The following is a 20,397-nucleotide window of genomic DNA, read 5'->3' on the forward strand; positions in this document are numbered from 1 at the left end:
TCACACAGCTAGTATTACTTCCTCATCCTTTCATTCTTTTTTTTTTCTGTCAGTGTTTCTCCTTATTTCCCTCCCCACCCCCCTGCCCCAGATGTTGTTCACTATGCAATTAACACAGGAAAGAAACAATTCTCATATGTACACTTACTGGTTGGTGGGAAGGGGCTAACTTTGCTGGGGCAGATAAGTTTAACTGTATGTTTCAGGTTGGGGCTTCTGTTTAGTCAGAGTCCCTGAAGGGCTGAATGAGCCCAGTTGTATAGAACAGAATAATGCAGCTTGGCAGATGGGGATAGGTCAGCCTGTCTAAGAAAACAAAATGGTTGAAGGATCAGAGAGTGAAGGGAGAATAAGCAAAAAATGCTAAGATTTGAGTGATGATGTTGGCAGAGGAACAGATCAGTGCGAATGAGTAGAGAAGAGAGTGAGGAATAAAAAACCCATAAGAAGGAGTTTATTTGATAGGCCATAAGACTACATTCAGAATGGGATTGGAGAGTTTTCCTTTAACAACCCAGGTGAGATTAAAATCATCTCTCTCTCCCTCTCTCTCTCTCTTTATCTTTCTCTTCTATGAGAGTGTATGCACATGTCTCTCCTTTTCCTTTTCTTCCCTTTTCTTTTTTTCTTTTTCTTTTTACTTTTGAAACAGTGTTTTATTTGCAAAGGAGATTGGGCTGACACACACACACACACACATATATATATATATATATACACATACATACACACATATATTTAAAATGGCAATTACACATTAAAAACAACAGAAAACAGAAATTCAGAAGGGGACAAAACCAGGTGATTTGGTTACTTTGTTAGATTACACATTCAATTTTTCTTTTTTTTCTATTTTTATTAAGATTTTTTATTTTACAACACTCATTTCCACATGATTTTGAGTTTCAGATTTTCTTCCTCCCCTCCCCCACTCCCTCCCCAAGATGGTGTGGCATCCGATATATCTTCTACGTGTAACTTTGCATTAAGCTTATTTATGTGATAGTCAAGTTGTAAAGAAGAATTATGACCAATGGAATGAATCATGGGAAAGAAGAAACTGTGAAGCTGGGCCCTGATCGTGTTTATAGACAGATGTGTGAGAGGCTTAGGATTCTATGTGGGAGTTGAGAGACTCTATTACATAGGCCTGTAGGTGCCATTGTATTTGAATGGAGAGGGTTTCCAACAGTGTTCCACATTATCTGGGGTCCAGCGCTGGATATGGTTGGGTCTTTTGGCTTGAGGCCGCACAATGACAACCCCTCGGGAAGCCAGAGATGGGTCCTCAGAGAAGAAGTTGAAAGGGCGGAGCAGGAAGCCCACAGAGTTGCCGGGTGTGGCTGTGTTAGGGATGTCCTCAGAGTGTGGGATGTGGAGGAAACCCACTGTTACCCAGGCTACCAGGTCCTGTGGGAAGAAAGGAATGGGAGTCAGTTAGTTATATAAGGCTGGCAATGAGGACAGAGCAGGATATTGGGATTTGGGAAATAGGACATTGCTGGGCATGGATTGTTTCCAGAAATATCCCACTAACTCCAAAGGACTTCCTATATTGATACTTAGGCTCAATGTTACACTAAGGGTCAACCCTGTAATGACCTCTGGACCTTATCCATGTATAAGGGCCAAGAGACTTCCCCAACACATTTCTTCTTCCCAACTCTGTTTCAGTCCTTTGGCCTGATAATAAAATTGGAATTTCCAAAGTCCTTCAGAGAGATGTAGGATCATAGCTCTGGAGCTGAAAGGGATCTTGGAGTCCATCTGGATTTTTGAACAGTTGAGGAAATGGAAGCCCATGGAACCTAAGTGACTTTTCCAAATTCACGAAAGTAGTAAGTAGGAAGGATTTGAATTAAGTTCTTCTCAATCCAAAGAAAGAGTGCTCTTTCTTTTTGTATGGAGGCCAGACGTATTGGTTGGTCGAACTACACAGAAAGCTTCCCTGAGGAGAGGGAACTGGTTCAAGCCCAGGATATTAGGGTAACATATCAAAGTCAAGGAGTTAGGCCTGAAGACAGGGCTTCTAAAGAATAGGGAGAGGGTCAGCCAAGGATGGAATGGAATTTGTACCTCATTCTCAATGTTCTCATTGTTGCGTAGAAATTCTTCAAAAACCACAGGTGGGTCCCAGGGATCATTCTGGTTGTAGATGCTGCTGCTAACCAGTTCAGACTCTCGGTATTTGGTCACTGCCAAAGGGTACCTGCAAGCCAGGAGGGAAACCAGGAAGTTTAGAATGCTGGGGTGGCCTCTAGCCCTTCCCAGTCAAGCAGGCTGCTATTAGTGAGGGACCTCCAAGTCCACTCTGAGGCTATGGACCTCTCCCCAATCCCACACACCCTTTTCTTCATTTCCTTATAGATGCCTCCTTAATCTCCAGCCTTATTCTTTTTCCCACCAACTCCCTAATATAAATCCTTGCCTGGATGTCTTTCTGTCTGCTCAACATGTCCAAAAAATGGACTAGTTACAGTCCCTTCACAATCTTAACCTGTCCTTCCTCCTCTATTGATGGCACAACCATTCTCCAAGTTACCTAGACTCGAACCCAGGAGGTTATTTTTGACCTCTCTTTTTTACTTCCTATTGCTAATCAGTTGTCAAGTCCTAGCTAATCTATACTTATAGTATGCCTAATTTCTGTCCTTTCCTTCCCATTCTTAGATCAGGCCTATACTTTATCTTAATAGTATAATTCCTGTCTGGTCATATTTCTTCCATTTAGTATACGGAATTTTCAGTACTGTTTGAAAAATGGAAGGGTACAGATTTTGTTATGTTTTTCACTTTTTTTGTCTTGGCTTTTTTTTTAAAATAAAGATATACCAAATGTCTAGATTAAACAGAATACATTTCTAAATTTAAAAGCAAAAACCTTCCCAAATAAACCAAAACAACAAACCCCCAAATATTTCAATTGCCTTGTGGTTGTTTTCTCTGACTTCTCTCTCTCTTTACTTCAATTTTATGTCTTCTACTGCTGTCAGAGTCAAATCAGCAAACACTTATTAAATGCTTACCATGTGTTAGTTGCTATGCTAAATGCTGGGGATATAAATACAAGCAAAAAGACTGTCCTTGCCTTCAATCAGCTTATATTTTAATGGGGATGACAACCATAAAAGGAAGCTGAAAAAGTTGAGGCTGGAGAGGGGAGAAAGTGCCTAGTTGGGGGCACTTGAAAGAAGTTTGGAGAGTCAGGAGCAAAGCTGGGGGAGAGGAGTGAAATAGTGAACATGATTAGCCTGGGCACTTCCTTAAGTTGGTGGTTCTGTCAATTACTAAGGACTCATGATGGAAAATGCTATCCACATCCAGAGAAAGAACTGATGGACTCTGAATGCAGATTGAAGCATGCTATTTTCACTTTCTTTATATTTTTTTGTGTGTTTTTTCTCTTTTGGTCTGTTTCTTCTTTCACAACTGTGACTAATATGGAAATGTTTTACATGATTGCACACATATAACCTATATCAAATTGCTTACCATTTTAGGAAGAGGGGAGGGGAGGAAAGGAGGGAGAAAAATTTGGAACTTGAATAAAAATGAATGCTAAAAATTGTTTCTCTCTCTATATATATGAATTTAAAAAATTAAAATACTATTTTTAAAAAAATGGTGGTTCTGTGAGGAAGAATCTTCTTTCCAATGTGAAAACTTTCTAACATGAAACTCTAATCATGTAACTTCTCTATTCCAAGACCTTCATTTGCTTACAGCATCCAAGAACCTTTTCTAGTAGTATTCAAGGTCTTCCACAATCAAGGTCCATGTCTGACTATGTCACTCCCCATACTCACTAAAGTATAGTTTCTTATTATCTCCAGGAACAGATAGAAACTGCTCCAGCATCTGAAAACCCATTAAAACCTGGTGCCAGCTTACCTTTCAGGCCTTATTACAAAGTGCTCCCTTTGAAAATTCTATGGTACAGTCAAACTGGCCTTCCCACTGTTGCTCATGAACAGTATCCCATCTCCCACCTCTGGGCCTTTGCACAGGTTAACCCCCATGCTAGGAATGAGCTCTTGGCTGACTTCTGCCTCTTGGCTTCAAAGTTTAGTTCAAATGCTGCCTTTTCCATAAAGACTTTCCTAATCCTTCCAATGACTATCTAATAATAGAAATAAAAAAATAATAGCTAACATTTATATAGTACCTTCTATGTGCCGGACACTGTGCTAGGTGCTTTATAAATATTATCTCATTTGATTCTCAAAACAACCCTGGAGGTAGGTGCTATTTTTACCTCCATTTTACAATTGAGGAAACTGAGGCAAACAATAGTTAAGTGACTTTTCAGGGTCATACAATTAGTAATTATCTGAGGCTAGATTCAAACTCAGGTTTTCCTGAATCTAGGTCCAGCACTCATTTCACTGTACCACCTAGTTGCCTTCTATCCCACTCGTGCCAATGGTTAGTGGAGTGAGAAAGCTGGTCTTGAAGTCAAGAAGACCTAAGTATAAGGCCTATTTCTGACACATACATGCTGGGTGACCCTGGGCAGGTCACTTAACTTCTCAATGTACTCTTAAGGTACCCCAACAAGATAAACTGAAGAGAATATGCTGACTAGCATTGGTAGAGGAAGTTTCCTCACCAGGGAATTCTTTATACCAATGAAATCACAGGTCCAGTCCCTATCCTTATATATGTATATATTGCCCTTCTCCTTCCTCCAAATATCCTATCCTTGAGGGCAAGAGGTTTTTGTCTTTCTATCCCTCAGCAATGCCTGACACAGAGAAGGAGCTTAGCAAATGCTTGCTGAATGATTGACGTATAGTTATCCCTTCTACATTGTGACTTTCCCCATCAAGGTTTTGATATAGTATGGGTCAGCATAAAAAATTAAATGGGAATTTTTTGGGACTTTTGTGGGAGCAATAGATGACATGTGAAGGCTAGCAGGTGACAGAAAAAGTTTAGAAACTCAGAAATATATAAAGTATACATACAGTATTATATAATATCAACCCAGATTTTACAATAAGGCACTGTAAACACCCCATAAAAGAAAAAGAAAAAAAATTCAGACTTCTTCTCTGCTACAAAGGGAGAGCCAAAAATTTTTATGCAGAATTTCCACATTGTGCACCCCTAACCCCCTATGGGGAAGGGATAACTGTGCCTTTTGATTTTTGCCAAGCTGGACCATTCACTGTTTCCTGAACTCTTTTCACACTGCTGTCCCCATGAATTTGCTTATAAAGTTACTTACTCTTTAAATGTGCTTCCTACCATCTTGGACTATTGAAATGTTGCTTATTCTTCAAGGTTCAATCTTATTTGTGAGGCTTTCTTGGATCCTCCCCTGTTAGGAATGATCTCTCCTCCCTCAGGCTTGTCATAGGACTTTTTATTTCCCCCTTACACTCTTATCATATTACATTTTGTATTAAAAGCATTTGTCCGTATCTCTTCTCCCTTAGTAGACTACATGCTTCTTGAAGGCAGGGAATGTATCATATTTATCTTTGTAACTCCCTCAGAGCATAGCACAATGATCTGCACACAGTAGGTGTTTTACCAATGTGTAGTGAACTGAATTAAATTAAAGCAGGTCTTCTTAACATTTTTGTGTGTCATGGAACCCCTTTGGTAGTCCAGTGAAGCCTATGAACTCCCTCTTGGAATAATATTTTTAAATACATAGAATTACAAAGGAAACTAATTATATAGAAAGAAGGATGTAATTTTTTCCCATTCAAGTTCATGAATTCCCTGAAATCTACCCACAGACCCCAGGAGAAGAATTCCCAAGTAAGAGAAGGCTCTCTCCCATTACCAGCATGCTTTGGGATCCTTCCCTCACCTGGCCCAAGTGACTGCTTGTTCTTCTTGCCAGCCAGGAAGGAGCACTTGGTCAGCCATGGAATGGAGTTGTATCCGGTAGCTACGGCTATGACCCCAGGGATTCTTCTTAGGGCTGGTGAACAGCAGGTACTTGGGTAGCTTCCGGCCAAAGCGGAAGGCTGCTTGACGCTCCCGGTGGCACGGTGTCTTTTGCAGAATTGGCTGCACCACTTGGTGTCCTGGGCTCCAGGGGTTGGTGATATTCTCCAGCTTCATCCCCATTGTCTCAAAGCCATTTTTGGTGCCTGGGTGGTGTGAAAGGAGAATGAAGAGGAACATGAGGAACGAGCTGGTCTCAATGAGGTGCAACATACTACAAATCCTACCTAGAGACAGAAAGATCAGGGTTCAAATCCTTCTTCGAACACTCATTATGTGACCCTGAAGAAAGTCAATCAACTACTTTATGCCACAATTTTCTCATCTGTAGAAAGAATGGAAGCCAGACTTGACATTTTTAAAGCAATGGCCTGCTGGAGCTGGCTTGAGGAGCCCATTGTTAAATTTTCAGTGTGAGCATTTATACCTCAAATATCAGCAAAAACTATGAATCAGGGCTTGCTTTATTATCTTGCTGATTGTTTACCTTTAAGACAGTGATGGAGAAAATGTTAATAGTGTTGATTACAGTTAGACGTGTGTCCTCTGCAATTCTGCCCCCCCAGGTTAAACATTTACCAGCACACCTCTGCCTTTTAGATCTTTTTCATCTTACCCTATGACCTCATTCATAATTCATATAACCTGATTGCTAACAGCACAGCCTGAGCATTTACTTTGTCCAGAGGCTGCCCTTGGGGCCTATGAGGTTAGAATAATAGAAGGAATAGAAACCATGCTCTTTACACTAACAATTTATGTGTGACAATTGCCCCCATCTGAGTTACGTGCTACTTCAGACACTTACTAGCTATGTGACCTTGGACAAGCCACTTAATCTTTGTTTCGTCCAGCTTCCTCTTCTGGAAAATGGGAATAATAATACCACCTACTTCCCAGGGTTGTTGTGAGGATCAAATGAGATAATATTTGTAAAGTAGTTAGCACAGCGCCTGGCACATAGTATATGCTATACAAATGTTAGTTATCTTCCTCCTCTTCCTCTTCCTCCACCTCATCATCATTATATTCTGTACTCAGCAAGATTAGGTAATTAGTTTGATTTTCACAGAGTAGGGACTGGGTGGTTCTTAAAATTTGGCATCCATGAACTTGTGCCCAGCTTTTCCCCCTAAGGGAAAAGCTACTTTTCTACTCTATTTCAGGTGCCCTTAGCCTTAATCTCAATGCTGTCCTCATGCTTTTAGTATAGAACTCTACAACTCTATGTGCACCACATCATCCACATGACCTCAGTTTACCTGGCTGTATTCCAGGGGAGACTAAACTAAAATGTGGGAATCTGGGCTGGGCAGGGTAGGTCTTCAAAGATTCTCAGCTAGATTGATTCTGCCACTATTCTGGCCAACTTCAAGGCATTGAGATTGTTGCAAAAACTGCGTTTTATTCCTCCAGTTGTCTGAGTTGCTCTGGGGCAAAGTAGTCAAGTTATGACTCTATCTTTTCATTGTGCTTAAGATGGCACAAGGTTAGTTGCCATCCTTGGAGACCAAAGAGTACAATGAAGCTACCTAATGTGAAGTTTCCATCTGGAAATGGCTCTATTTCTATATTATGTAATTCAACAAGGACACTGAACTTTAAGTCAGGAGACCTGAGTTCAAATCCCAGCTCTGACGCTTATGAGGTGGTTACCCTTGGGAGTCATTGAACCTCAGTCTCATCATCTCTAAAATCAGGATACATTATTCTGAGGAATCTCTGGGATTCACCAGACTATCAAAGTGGTCCATCACTCACACACACACACACGCAATGTTAAGAACTCCTGCTCAGACTTAATTCAGTTCAACACACATAGGCAAAGCACCTACTGTGTGTGAAGCATTTTGCTAAGCTCTGAGGAAGTTACAAAAATAAATAATATACAGTCCTTACCCTAAAGGACCATGTAATTTACTAGGGAAGAAATGACATGCACATATGTTATAGTACAAAATGCAATATGATAATTACATGGGAAAAAGGGCAATGTGTTGTAAGGGATAGTAAGCTGGTCTTGAAGACAGGAAGTCCTGGGTTCAAGTCTGTCTCTGACACAGGAAATGTATAGTGGATAGTGATCTAACCTTAGAGATAAGAAGTCCTGAGTTCAAGTCTGTCTCTGACACAGAGATTGTTTTTGCTTTTCTTTGTATTCCCAGTGCCTAGCATGTATTTTCATTAATTTTTCGGTTATGAAATCATGAAATTTCAGTCATTCTTTGTGACCGCATTTGGGGTTTTCGTGGCAAAGATACTAGAGTGGTTGGCATTTCTTCATCCAGCTCATTTTTTCTGATGAGGAAACTGAGGCAAATAGGGTTAAGTGACTTGCCCAGGGTCAGAGAGCTAGTAAGTATCTGAGGTCAAATTTGAACTCAGGTTCTTCTGACTCCAGGCCTGGTACTGTAACCACTGCACTGCCTACCTATCCAATGCCTAGCACATAGTAAGTACTTAATAAATTCTTACTGATTTGGCTTCACTTGACATACTAGCTGTGTGACCATAGGAAAGTCACTTAACCTTTCTTTGCCCCAGGCAACTCTGTACACCATAAATTAAAGAGAATTTGTGATCATCTTCATTGGAGGAAGTTGCCATGCCAGTGAACTCCCTACAACCAAAAAAGATCACCTATTCAGATAAAACGGTCCCCTTGAAAAAACCCCTGAACTACCCCCTTGTATAGAACTGTGGCAAGGAGAACATTTTGTAACCTGAAAAGTAGGATGTAAAGAGTGAGACATAATACCAATAATGATGATGGTTGTAACAATGCACTCTGTGTCACACAGTATACTAAGTTCCATCCCATTCTCTCAGGCTACAGTTTATACCACCAAAGAGCATCCTGGAGGCTTCTATAGCTTCTTGTTCTTTCTCACTCGACCTGCCATTCAGGCAGATAAGCCATATTTGTAATTTTGTTTACTTCTGACTTTGCCATCCAGTTGGCCAATCTTGGCCAAATAGGTTGAATGCCACATTCAAGGCTATTATGGGAGCTTTCAGGAGCATTTACCATTGCACTTTCTCATTTACTGGAAAATTATTGAAAGTTCAAGGGACTAGATCAGCTGTAGGAGGGATGTCTAATTGCCCTTTAGCATTTGTCTTATTTGGACCCCAAAGTCCTACCTGCTACATCCAGGTCAACACGGTAGTGCACTAAGTGAGTGTGTATGTTGCCCAGCAGGTGAGTATGGAGGCGAGTTCCGTAGCGCAGCCCTTCAGGTGTGAAGAAAGTGGCATGGACATAGCCTGTAGCATGCATCTTGACCTCCATCACCCCGTTGTGGTGGAAGATGAAGTCCCACATGTAGTCATAATTGTAGACAGTTGAGGTTGTCCGAAGAACCAGCACATAGCCCTCGAGTCCCGCATAGAAGTTGAAGCCACCACTGAAGTTGGAGTCGAAATGGCGTCGTAGGGGCACCTCTGTGGGCATCTCAAATATACAGAGGGCATTGGGATAGTGGGTGGGGGCATCAGAATCATAGAAGTGGTGGGCATCCAGGAAGGTGGCTGTCTTGGGGCAGTCTATGCCAGGTGCCAGCTCATGAGTGACACTGCCCAGGCCCCAGCCTACATCTATATATTTAGTCTGCATACCTGCAGGTGTGTGGCCCCCATATAGGGCCACTGCATCCTGCACGCTCACCTCATAGGCAATATGCTCACCTCCAAAACGCAGGTTCAGAATTTGTAGCCCAGTGGAGGTACGCATTCGAAAGGCAAAGCTCCACCCCCCATATAGCACAGCATTGCCCTCCAACTGGTAGCGTGGGCCCTGAGGTTCAACCAGGTGGGGACCAGACATAGCAGTGGGTGTAGGGAAGTGACCTCGGGGCTGGTAGGAGGAAAAGAGGGGCTGTTCTTCTGTACCCCCTCCCATCTCTCCCTTAGGAGGGAGATCTTCAAGGATCACCACATCGACCTTCCCTTCCTCATACTGCTCTGCCAAGTCTCTTGGGCTCTCATAGAATTTCCCATTGTACCAGACCTGTTCAACCCGCCATTCTTGAGGATCAGAACTCTCATGGTCCAAAAGGAGCTCCAGCCCTGTGGGATGTAAGAAGAAGCCTTCTACAAAGCGCTGCATAATAAGCCAAGAGCGGCGCTGGCCAGAGGCCAAGCCTCTGGGGGACACATCAGTGAAGGTTAGACAGCGGTCAGTGCAATTAGGGAACCAGAAGCTTTTGGTATCCCAGAGGAAACGATGTAAGGGTATGATGGCATTCATCAAGGTATGGTACAGAAGTTCGTATTCAACAGATGAGATGGGTCTTGATCCCCAGGAAAGATTATGCCCAGGCCTAGGGGGCAGCACTCGCATGTAAGTGGGCCAAGGCAGGGGTCCCACAGCGAACTCGGTGATGTTGGGATGTTCCTGGGCCCCAAAGAAGATGACAGCTCGAGCCTCTCGTGCAGGACGACTTCCCCCTTCATCCAAAAATTTCAACACTTGGTGCTTCTTGGGCATCAACATCTCAATGAGGAATATGGAATTCTTGGCCATAATTCCAGCCTTGGAGGGTGCTAGCTTCAGATCTTTTTTGGCCCAGAGGAAACTCCACACCACCCTCAGCTCCTCTGGACTCAGGTCTGCAAATACAGTTGCTTTGCTTCTCAAATTCCAGGAGGAGTGCTCTGCCATTGCCACTGTCAGAAACAGCAGCAGCCCTCCAAGCAACTGGGCTAAGCCCAGGGGCCTTTGCACCATCATTCTAAAACACAACAGGGCAGTCAAAATGAGTATATTATGGGAAAGAATGAATTCCTATCAAGTTCCACCATCAGAGTATCACATTTTCTGCCCATCATGCCCTGCAAAGCTGATGATGTCATTTGTCATCCTGAATATGGTTCCCAATGCTAGCCTTCTGTTGAATCCTGAGTGTTAGGGCTGGAAGGGAACTTAGGGAGCTGTCCAACTCCCTTATCTTACAAATGAAGAAACTGAGGCTTAGATAGGGGAAGTGACTTGCCTAACGCCACGTGAATATTACTTTGTCTCCTCTCTCCTAGCATAATGCCCTGATCTTTTTTGCACTGCTGTGGCCTCATTCACTGACCACACCTTTAATTAGCTTCAATTCCCCTCTCCTCCCTTTCCCTATCATTCAATGTCTCCATCTACAGGTTCTGATGTTTGTTCCTCTGCAAGGTTTTCCTGGTCTAGCCTCTATTTCCCATTTCTATAGCCTCTCTATCAGTTTAAGACCTCATCTGTCCTCACCTGGGTTACTGAACAAGCCTCCCGATATTACTGCTTCTAGCCTTTCCACAAACCATACCATTACAAGAAAAATGTACCCTAAGTACCATTCAATCATGCTATTCACGTGTGGAAAGCTCTACCAATGCTGATTCCTCATTGCCCATTGGGCTTCGTCAGAATTCCTCAAAATAATTTTTGACATCCTCCATCAATTATTCACCTCCTTCTCAACTCTCAAAAAAAAGAGGAGTCAGTAGAAAGCTGGTCTCAAATTCTAGTGATATTTAACTTCTCTCCACCTGAGTTTCCCCATATCTAAAATGGGGACAAAAACACCTTTAGTGACAGTAGGTGGTAGTTGCGGAGAACAGATTTCAATTCTATATAAGGGGAGCTCCCCCCCGACTCTCAAACTTCCTAATGTTTGGACTCATCCAAAAGAGAGTCAGGAGGTGGTGGGTAAGACCTTATTGGGCTGGTCTTTGACTAAAAGCTGGATGCCAATTGTCAGGGATATTGTAGAGAGGGTTCTTGTTTAGGAACAGGTTGGATAAGTTGGTCTCTGAGATCCCTCACAATGCTGAGATTCTGTGATGGGCCTCAAGGAATTGTTATGAAGAGTGAATGAGAGAATGTATATAAAGGACTTTCCAAGCCAATATAAATGCCTGCTATTAGTGATAGGAGTAGGGAGGGCTTGGAGGGTTCGAGCATCTATATAGCATCTACTATGGGCCAGGCACTGTGCTAAGGATTTTATAGATATTATCTTATTTGATCCTCACAACAACCCTGAGAGGTGGGTGCTATTACTATCTTCATTTTACAGTTGAGAAAACTGAGGTAGACAGAGGTTAAGTGAGTTGCCCAAGATCATACAGCTACTAAAGCCAGAGGATGCATTTGAACTCAGGTCTTCCTGAATCCAGGCTTGGTGCTCTATCCATTGCTCAACTAGGTGCCTCTACTAGGGAATAAGAACTGGGTATGTGATTTCTCACTGCTATAGGGGACTCCTGGCTGAAGAAACTCCCTCTACTCATGGAAGTTGGCACCTATTCTGCAACATATGATCTTAAGTAGTTGCTTATAGAATTGAGAGGTTAAGGCAGCAGGGGCAGAGTAGGTAGAGATCTAGATTCACAGTTAGGAAGATCTGAGTTCAAGTCCTATGGATGACACCTACTGCCTGGGTTACCTTGGGCAGGTCACATTCAGTGACCCAGCCAACTCCATAGAATCAGCAATCTACCACACTGGTTGAGGGAGTTTCTTCACTGGCCATTCCCAATACCAGTGAAGTCACAGGTCTGGTCCTCTAGTTCTCCTCTCCCCCAAAGTATTGTTACTGATCTTCATATGGAGAGGTCTTATACTTATAAACATTTATCATTAAAATGCTACATATATATACATGTACATATATGTGTGTGTGTGTGTATATACACATACACATACACGTTAATGGACTTTGAGAGAATATAATCCTCACTCCACTTGAATACCCTTGCTCTTGATTCCTCCATTCAGAATGTTTTCGTAGTGACTGACCCAAAGGAGTGTCTCCCATTCTGTAGATGGAGAGGTGTGAAGGAATCACAAGGAACCAGTGCCTGGGAATATTAACCTAGGTCTTCCTAACTTCCATGCCAATGGAGACCCAGGCCTTGTCTATTACTTCTGGGAAAGTCACAGCTTCTGAAGGAAGACCCTCAGAGTGATAGAAGCATTATACATGGTAGGTGGGTATTGTTGAAATAGTATTACTAGTCCTGTATACTTTAGGTACATTATGGATTAAACAGCATTTTGTGGATTGGTCTGGGAATCTAATCACCATTTATAACATTGCTCCCACATGGGAATTCCTTCAGAGTTGCTAACATCCTATTCACAAATAAACTTTTGGAAGGTGGAGGGAAGACAACTTATTTCAGTCATGCTTCCTTCCAAGCAAGCATCGGCATTCTAGTGAACAAAGTTTCTTTGGTGCCACTTTAATCTAGGCTTCTGGGGTCCAATGCCTCTCCTTTTTCTTTCCAATTTGGGGTTATGGGGAGCGGAGGTTTCCTATTGCTTGTCCTGGTGGCTCTTCTGACATTAGCTGGGAATAAGGACTCAAAGGATTTTGTGGGCTTTGTGATCCACTCTGGTGGGATCTGATAAAAGTGGAACAAAATGGCTGATAGGTATATGAATCCCAGGCTAGAAGGAGGAAGGTGATACCTCATTCCATCACTGAAGATCAGATGAGTTCCATTTCTGCTGTCCCTCAAGTCTTTCCCCTAAACATCTTTATACTTTCTTAAAGGGCCACAATGAGAGGAATTTTAGGAAGATTTAAGAGAAACATAGTCATGAACAGATTTGAAATGTGGCAGGTGGGTGAGAGGAAGAAGGAGGAAGGGGAGAAATACTCTGCCCTCTCTTCTCTGCACCTGACCTAGTTCTCTGACCTGAGCAACTGAATGCTTCTTGAACCTGAGTTCTGCCACCCAACTCTGTCCACTCTCTCCCATTCCTCCAGAACACCCCCTGCTCTGCAGCTCAGATGAATTATGCAAGTAGGGCGAGAATGAGTATACAATACGGAAAACAGAGCATTTAGTGGTTGAGAAAATAATAGGATAACATGACGTGGGACTCTCTTCACTCCCAACTCCATATTCCTCTAATGTCTAGGATGGTTTCATTCTTCTTGCTGCTAAGGACATCAGTCCTGATTCGGGGGTGGTTCTCATGCCTTCCTTCATATTCCCTGCATCCTAAGCAGGCAGCTATCTTGTTTCCTCCTGTTTTCCCATTCCTATCCCCCTGAACACAGATGAGGGAACTTCTGTGTTTTGCTGAGCCTCTTAGTTCCCCATTTCTCTCTGATTTTTCTTCTGGTCCTCCCTTCCTCCTCTGGGCCCCCAGCTAAGGGATACCGTCATTTACCACCCCCTTGCCCTTTGGTCTTTTCTCTCACCTTCAACCTCATAAGCTTCTTCTCAATAGTGACCCTGGTGCTCCGTTAAAACATACCTGGGTACTCTGCTCAGGCACTCTGCTTTTGAATTTGCTGCTGTTACCAACAATCTTTGTCCCCAAGTGCTTGATCCTTGCCTGTACCCTCACCCTTACTCTGAGAAATATAACTTTACAGGACCCCGCCCAGGGAGGGAAGGACAGGGTGAGGCAAGGGGCCAAGTTGGGTACGTGTGGCTCAAGAAGTAGCAAGGTCTACAAACGTTGCAAGATGAGGAAATAAGAGGGAGTGCTGCTTGTCCCAGACTGTCCCCTTGCACTTATTCCCTCCACCTCTGACCTTAGAAAATATCTACCTACCCTGCCTTTGAGAACTTCTCTTCCTTCACCACTTCCAATAGCCAGCCCTTTCTCTCCAACAGACATATCCTTGCTCATCTCCCTGCACTGTGGTTGCTGCCCTGCCTGATGGATCCTTGTCACTCACCCTTCTATAGCTGTAGCCTCGACTCCAAGAGGCCTTCTTGCCTTTCCCTGTTCTGAGTCATGTCATATAGTTGTACTGAAGCATTTGGAGGCTTTCAGAGACTAGAGTAACTGTAGACATTTACTGAGCAATCTTGACTAAGGTGGACACATCATCATTGTAGTCGTTGTCTCCTCCTCCTCCTCCTCCTCCTCCTCATCGTTCAAAGGTATATCAGAATTACAAGATCTCAGGGGTGGGAGGGTTATCAGAGGCTCTTTGATCTAAACTATACCTAAATAAGAATGCCTTCTGCAACCTCTATGATCAGCAGAGTAAATCTAGCAGATCCATGCTAAGAAGGCTTTCGGTATAAGTCTAATGATGGACTCATCTCTTTTTCAAGGACCAACCTGTCTAAATTCAAAGGAGCTGATCATCAGGTTGGCTCAACAGTACTGGTAAATATTTGGTCACAGAAACCCTCAAACAACTTCTAATCATGGAGAATTTTGGCTAGCTTCCAAGTGGTCATCTTGCCTTTGCTTGAAGACTTTTAGTAAGGGGGATCCCATGATTCTTTGACACAGTGACACAGAAGGTCAGTGACACTCTGACACACAAACCCCTTTTGGATCCCTCCAATTGTGAGGAGCTTTTCCCCTGATATCAAAGGCAGCTAGATAGAGTAACAGGCCTGAATTCAGAAATACCTGAGTTCAAATGCAGACTTGGACATTTCCTAGCAGAGTGTCTTTGGGAAAGTCAATTAATTTCTGTCTGCCTCAGTTTTTTCAACTGTAAAATGAAGATAATAATAGCACCTACCTCCCAGTTGTCATGAGAATCAAATGTGATATTTGTAAAGCACTTGGCACAGAGCCTGGAGCATGGTAGGCACTTAATAAATGCTTGTTTGCTTCCTGTTGTGCATGGTTTTCCCTTCTGGACACATAGTCCTTCAGGGCCTGGAAGGCAGCTTTATAGTTCAATTTACAAAGTTCTTTCTTCATAATAAGCCTTGGAGTGGGGAATGAAAGTCTTATCCCCATTTGCAGATGAGGAAATTGAGACAGAGAGAAGTTCAACGATTCTCTCAAGATCTCTCAATACAATAAAACTGCTCCTACTAATACCACCACCACCACCACCACCACCACCACCACCACTACCACCACCACCACCACCACCACCACCACTACCACCACTCACTAGGATTTATATATAGTGCTTTAGGGTAGCAAAATGCTTTACAAATGTTAACTCATTTCATCCTCACAGCAACCCTGTGAGGTAGTGCTATTAGTAACCCCAATTTCAGGTGCATAAACTGAGGCACAGAGAGTTTAAGTGACTAGTCCAGTGACATACAGCCAGTAAGGGATTTTGAACTCAGATCTTTCTGACTCTCAGTCAACTCACTCTATCCACTGTGCCACTTAGCAGCCTAGGGGTACCTGTGGTCTTTATAATGTGGAGTCACCCTCACTATAGATATAGACAGAAAAGTAGTAGATAATTCTATGACCAAAATATTTACCACTGTTGAACCAACTTGGTGATGAGCTCCTGAGATGAATCCATCATCAGACCTATACTGAAATCCTTCTTAGCATGGATCTGCCAGAATTTGTACTCTGTTGGCTTAACCTTTGAGAACTCAGGTCACTTTCATGCCTCAGTAAAGTATTGGAGTAAGATTTCAGTAGAGGTTTACAATGGTATGGTTAGTAAATTTTACAACCACAACCCAAACCAAGGTCTTTTGACTCCACGATACACAGGGCTTTTTCCACTACATTATATTGCTCTTATACAAACAGATGCAAACAGAAACAGAGGGAGACTCCAAGGAAGTCAGAATCCAAGACATCAAGACAAAAGGATGAATAAATGAATGAAAAGATATTTATGAAGTGTTTACTATGCATCAGATTCTGTATAGAAGCATGTATGTAGAGAACTTAGATAATTGTAGAATCTCTAAGTTGAAAGAAGGTATAGATTTACCCTTGAAACAAGATGAGGATCCCAGAGAAGCCTGATCTTACATCTGTGGCATCCTGACAGGGGCTCAGAAATGTAGAATCTGGTGGTGAGGGAGTTGGGCAGGATGGTAGGAATGGGGGCACAAAACCTAGCACAAAGAATGAAGTGAAAAGAGGGGAGCTCCTGTGCTCCAACCTCCATTTCTGATCAGACACGTGGACAACTTCCTTGGGACTGTTTTGACGGTTCAGCATTCTCTATAAGTAAATCTTCCATACTCCTCCCTAGCCATCTTCATGCCCTCCTTCCATATACATACATTCCCTTCTGTCCCCCCTGTTAATTCTAGCTCTGTCTCTGGCCACTACTTCCACATATGCATTATTATCCTTATTAGAATGTAAGTTCCTTGAGCTCAGAAACTGTCTTGCTAGTTTGTATTTGTATCCCCAGCACCTATCACAGTGCCTGGAACATAGTAATCAACTAATAAATACTTTTTCCTTCATTTGTAGCCCTTAAAAAGTCTGGGGATCCTAATCCCAATTTAAAAATTCTGGTGATCCTAATCCCAACTCATACTGAGGAATTGATTCTGAGACTGAGGCTAGATACTGCTCCCATTTAGGATTCTTGGGTACCCCTGAGGGTTTGGAGTTTCTGTAATGCTATCAGTTTGAGACCTTATTCTGGTGTTTAGACAAGGAGAGAAGGGATTCTGGACTGTAGTGGTGATGGAAAGCTTCAGAGAGGTAGGGAGATGAGATGGGACCTAAAAGTTGGTTAAGCAGATAGGCTATGGCAGGGGTGGGGAATCACAAGAACAAATATATGATATCAGAATGACATGCTTTGGGTGGAGCACAATGAATAGACCAGATTGATTGGAGTAAAAGAAATTATATAGGGGAGGAGCAAGAGATTTGGTAGTGTGTATGGCTTGCAGTTCATCTGTTAAGTTAGAGATGGTGGTGAGGTCTTGGGAGGAAGATGTTCTGAGGCAAGGAAAAGGCCAGGATAGGACTCGTAAAGAGGTAGAAACTAGAGAGATCTGGGAAATCCTTCTGTACGAGCAAGATTAAAGGCAAAAGGAAAAGGGGATGAAAGAGGACTAGAGAGATCCAGGACATTTTTCTGTAGGAGCAAGGTTAAAGGCAGAAGGAAAAGGGGATGGGTGGTGTCTTCGAAAAAATGAACATGAACTTGGCCATACTTTGAGTGATAGTGGAGGATACAAAGGCCTAGTATGCTCTGGTTCATGGGGTTACAAAGAGTTGGACGTGACTGAACAACAACAAAAGAGGTGGTTACTGTGGGAACATTAGATGGACAGGAAATGAACAAAGGCCTCGGCTATACGGCCCAGGAAAGGTGAGAAAAAAAATCTTAACATTAATTTGATATCCTTTACAATCTTGATTGTCCTTTGGATAACCCCCAACTCATATATCCTTCCTACAACGTAGTTCCACAATATCCGAGGTGTGGTCTGACTAGGTTAAAATATAGAGTTACTAATACATTCCTTTCCTGGACACGATGTTTCTCATAAATTGATCTAAGATTGCATTAGCTTCCTTAAGATGTCCATAGCACACTGCTGACTCATATTGAGTTTGCAGGCCATTAAAACACCTAAATATTTTTAGATGAATTTTTGTTTAGCCAGCCACACCTTACATGTCTTGTACTTTTGAAGGTGTTCATTTTGAACTCAGTATAGTCCTATCCAATCCAGGCCAACACACATTTGCTAAGAGAAGGATCCTGAATTTTTAATATTCTGAACTCCATTTCAAGGGAAGATGTATATATAGATCATTTCCCAATCATTCCAGAAAACATCTCTTACAGGTGATGTAACAAACATTTAAGGGAACAGTGGAACACAAATAGCCCAGGTTAATAACAAAAGGCTTTTGAGTTAAAATAGCTTCCAACAAAACCTAGGAATCTGAGTCATACTGCTTGTGTAATAAAATGCCAGTTACCACCATCGCCACCACCACCACCACCACCACCACTGACGCCATCATGATCATCATTGTCATCGTTTTCATCAGTATTGTTGTTATTAGCTTGCAGTGACTGGATCTTCAGCACAGAGTTGATACTGCATTTCTGCTGGGCTAAAATAATATTAATAGAGAAATAATAGAGGATGCTGACAAATGTTTAAAAACTGGACTCTCTGGAAAAATGTATGAGCATAAACTTTTAAGCTTTATCTACATTATTAGTACTTTCTTAAGTCTAGCAATCAATATGATAAATCGAGCCCTGATTTGCACCATTTGCTTATTTTTGAGGTGTAAATGCTCGCACTGAAAGTGTGGCAATGGGTTCTGAAGGTTAGGGCTGGTTGTGCCACTCTTTTTCCTTCTCCCTTGACTCTTCCCGCCTTGCTAGCTGATGTTCTTATTACAAGACTAGATAACTTTGATATTTGAAGCACAGTTCTCTGGCGTTAATGATCAGAGATAGCCATTGATAATGTCAGGAAAAGATTTTTTCCCTTTTTCATTCTTGAGAAGGTAGTGTTGTTGGCTGTGGGGACTGAGGAATTATGGCGAAGGGCAGGAGGTGAACTGGAAAGAGGTAGGAAGAGTCTAGAGTTATCAGTTCCTGGTGTCACTAAGATCTGGAGACACCAGAGACAGGTGGAAGAGACTTTTCTCCTTCCTTGAATCTTTCGTAGCATATTGTCCTTCTTATATGCACTATTTTATCTTATTTTATCTTATTTATCTTATTCTAATTTGTATTAATGAGTTATGTATGCATCTAATTTCTACTCCCTCTTTTCCTTATTACAATGTCACATATGGATGATGTGGTGCTGGCTGGTAGAGAACCTCTGTGCTTTTGATATCATTTGTCAGGCCAAAATTAGCTCAAGTGGCAGAGAATCAATCCACACTCTGTTGCAGCTCAGCCTTTGAGATCGCATTGAGTGCACAATCATCTGCAAACAAAAAGTCAAGCATCAACTCTTCCTCCTCTCTGGTCTTGGCTTCTAGCCTTTTCATGTTGAATAGTTTACCATTAGTAGTGGTAGCTGACCTTGCCATTTTCATCTTCTTTGGAGGCAGCATCAGGAAAAAAAAGCATTGCACCATCCATATGTGGAACCATTGGTCACAATAAATGAAGAAATTTTGAATGCTGTGGAAAAGTTCACTTACCTTGGCAGTAGACTTTCCAGGGATGTCCACACTGCTGATTAGAGTGATGTATAAATTGCCAGAACTAGCTCAGCATTTCAGGGGTTCTGAAAGTATGGGAGAGAAGAGATCTTGCGCTGCCTATGAAACTGAAGATCTACAGAGCTGTTGTGCTGACTTCACTGTTCTATGCCTGTGAAACCTGGACTTGAAACCTATCAGTGCCACACCAGAAAACCAAATCCCTTCTACTTGAATTATCTTAGGAAGATTCTGAAGATTACCCAGCAAGATTAGGTACCTGACACTGAGGTCTTCTCTCAAGCTGAACTGCCAAACATTCAAACTCTGCTGCAGAGAGTATACCTCTGATAGGCTGGCCATGAAGCCTGAATGCCAAACCCATGCTTACCTACAAGATTATTTTATAGAGAACTCACCCAAGGCAATCACTCACATGGTAATCAGAAGTGGTACAAGGACACTTTCAAGGTCTCTCTAAAGAACTTTAATATCAATTGTAAGACATGGGAGATGCCAGTGCAGGACTGCCCAGCATGGCATTCTTGCATCAAAGAAGGTGCTGTACTCCATGAGCAAAGCAGAACTGCAGTGGCACA

General features: G+C 42.4%; 1 protein-coding gene across 2 annotated transcripts; it reads right to left on the reverse strand.

The window, feature by feature from the left end:
- Nucleotides 1–941: 941 nt before the first annotated feature.
- AOC1 (amine oxidase copper containing 1) lies at nt 942–19,851 on the reverse strand. Of its 2 annotated transcripts, none has more exons than XM_036761690.1 (5): nt 19,799–19,851; nt 9,109–10,697; nt 5,825–6,110; nt 2,077–2,209; nt 942–1,410 (listed from the first exon to the last, which is right to left on the reverse strand). In XM_036761690.1, exons 2-5 carry the CDS (start codon nt 10,694–10,696, stop codon nt 1,141–1,143), a joined length of 2,277 nt encoding a protein of 758 aa, XP_036617585.1. In that variant the 5' UTR covers nt 10,697; nt 19,799–19,851; the 3' UTR covers nt 942–1,140. The 2 variants fall into 2 exon arrangements, with proteins under 2 accessions (XP_036617585.1, XP_036617584.1); XM_036761689.1 differs by lacking the exon at nt 19,799–19,851 and adding an exon at nt 14,216–14,288.
- Nucleotides 19,852–20,397: the final 546 nt, after the last annotated feature.

The sequence above is a fragment of the Trichosurus vulpecula genome, chromosome 5 (assembly GCF_011100635.1).
Source record: "Trichosurus vulpecula isolate mTriVul1 chromosome 5, mTriVul1.pri, whole genome shotgun sequence".
Taxonomy (NCBI): domain Eukaryota; kingdom Metazoa; phylum Chordata; class Mammalia; order Diprotodontia; family Phalangeridae; genus Trichosurus; species Trichosurus vulpecula.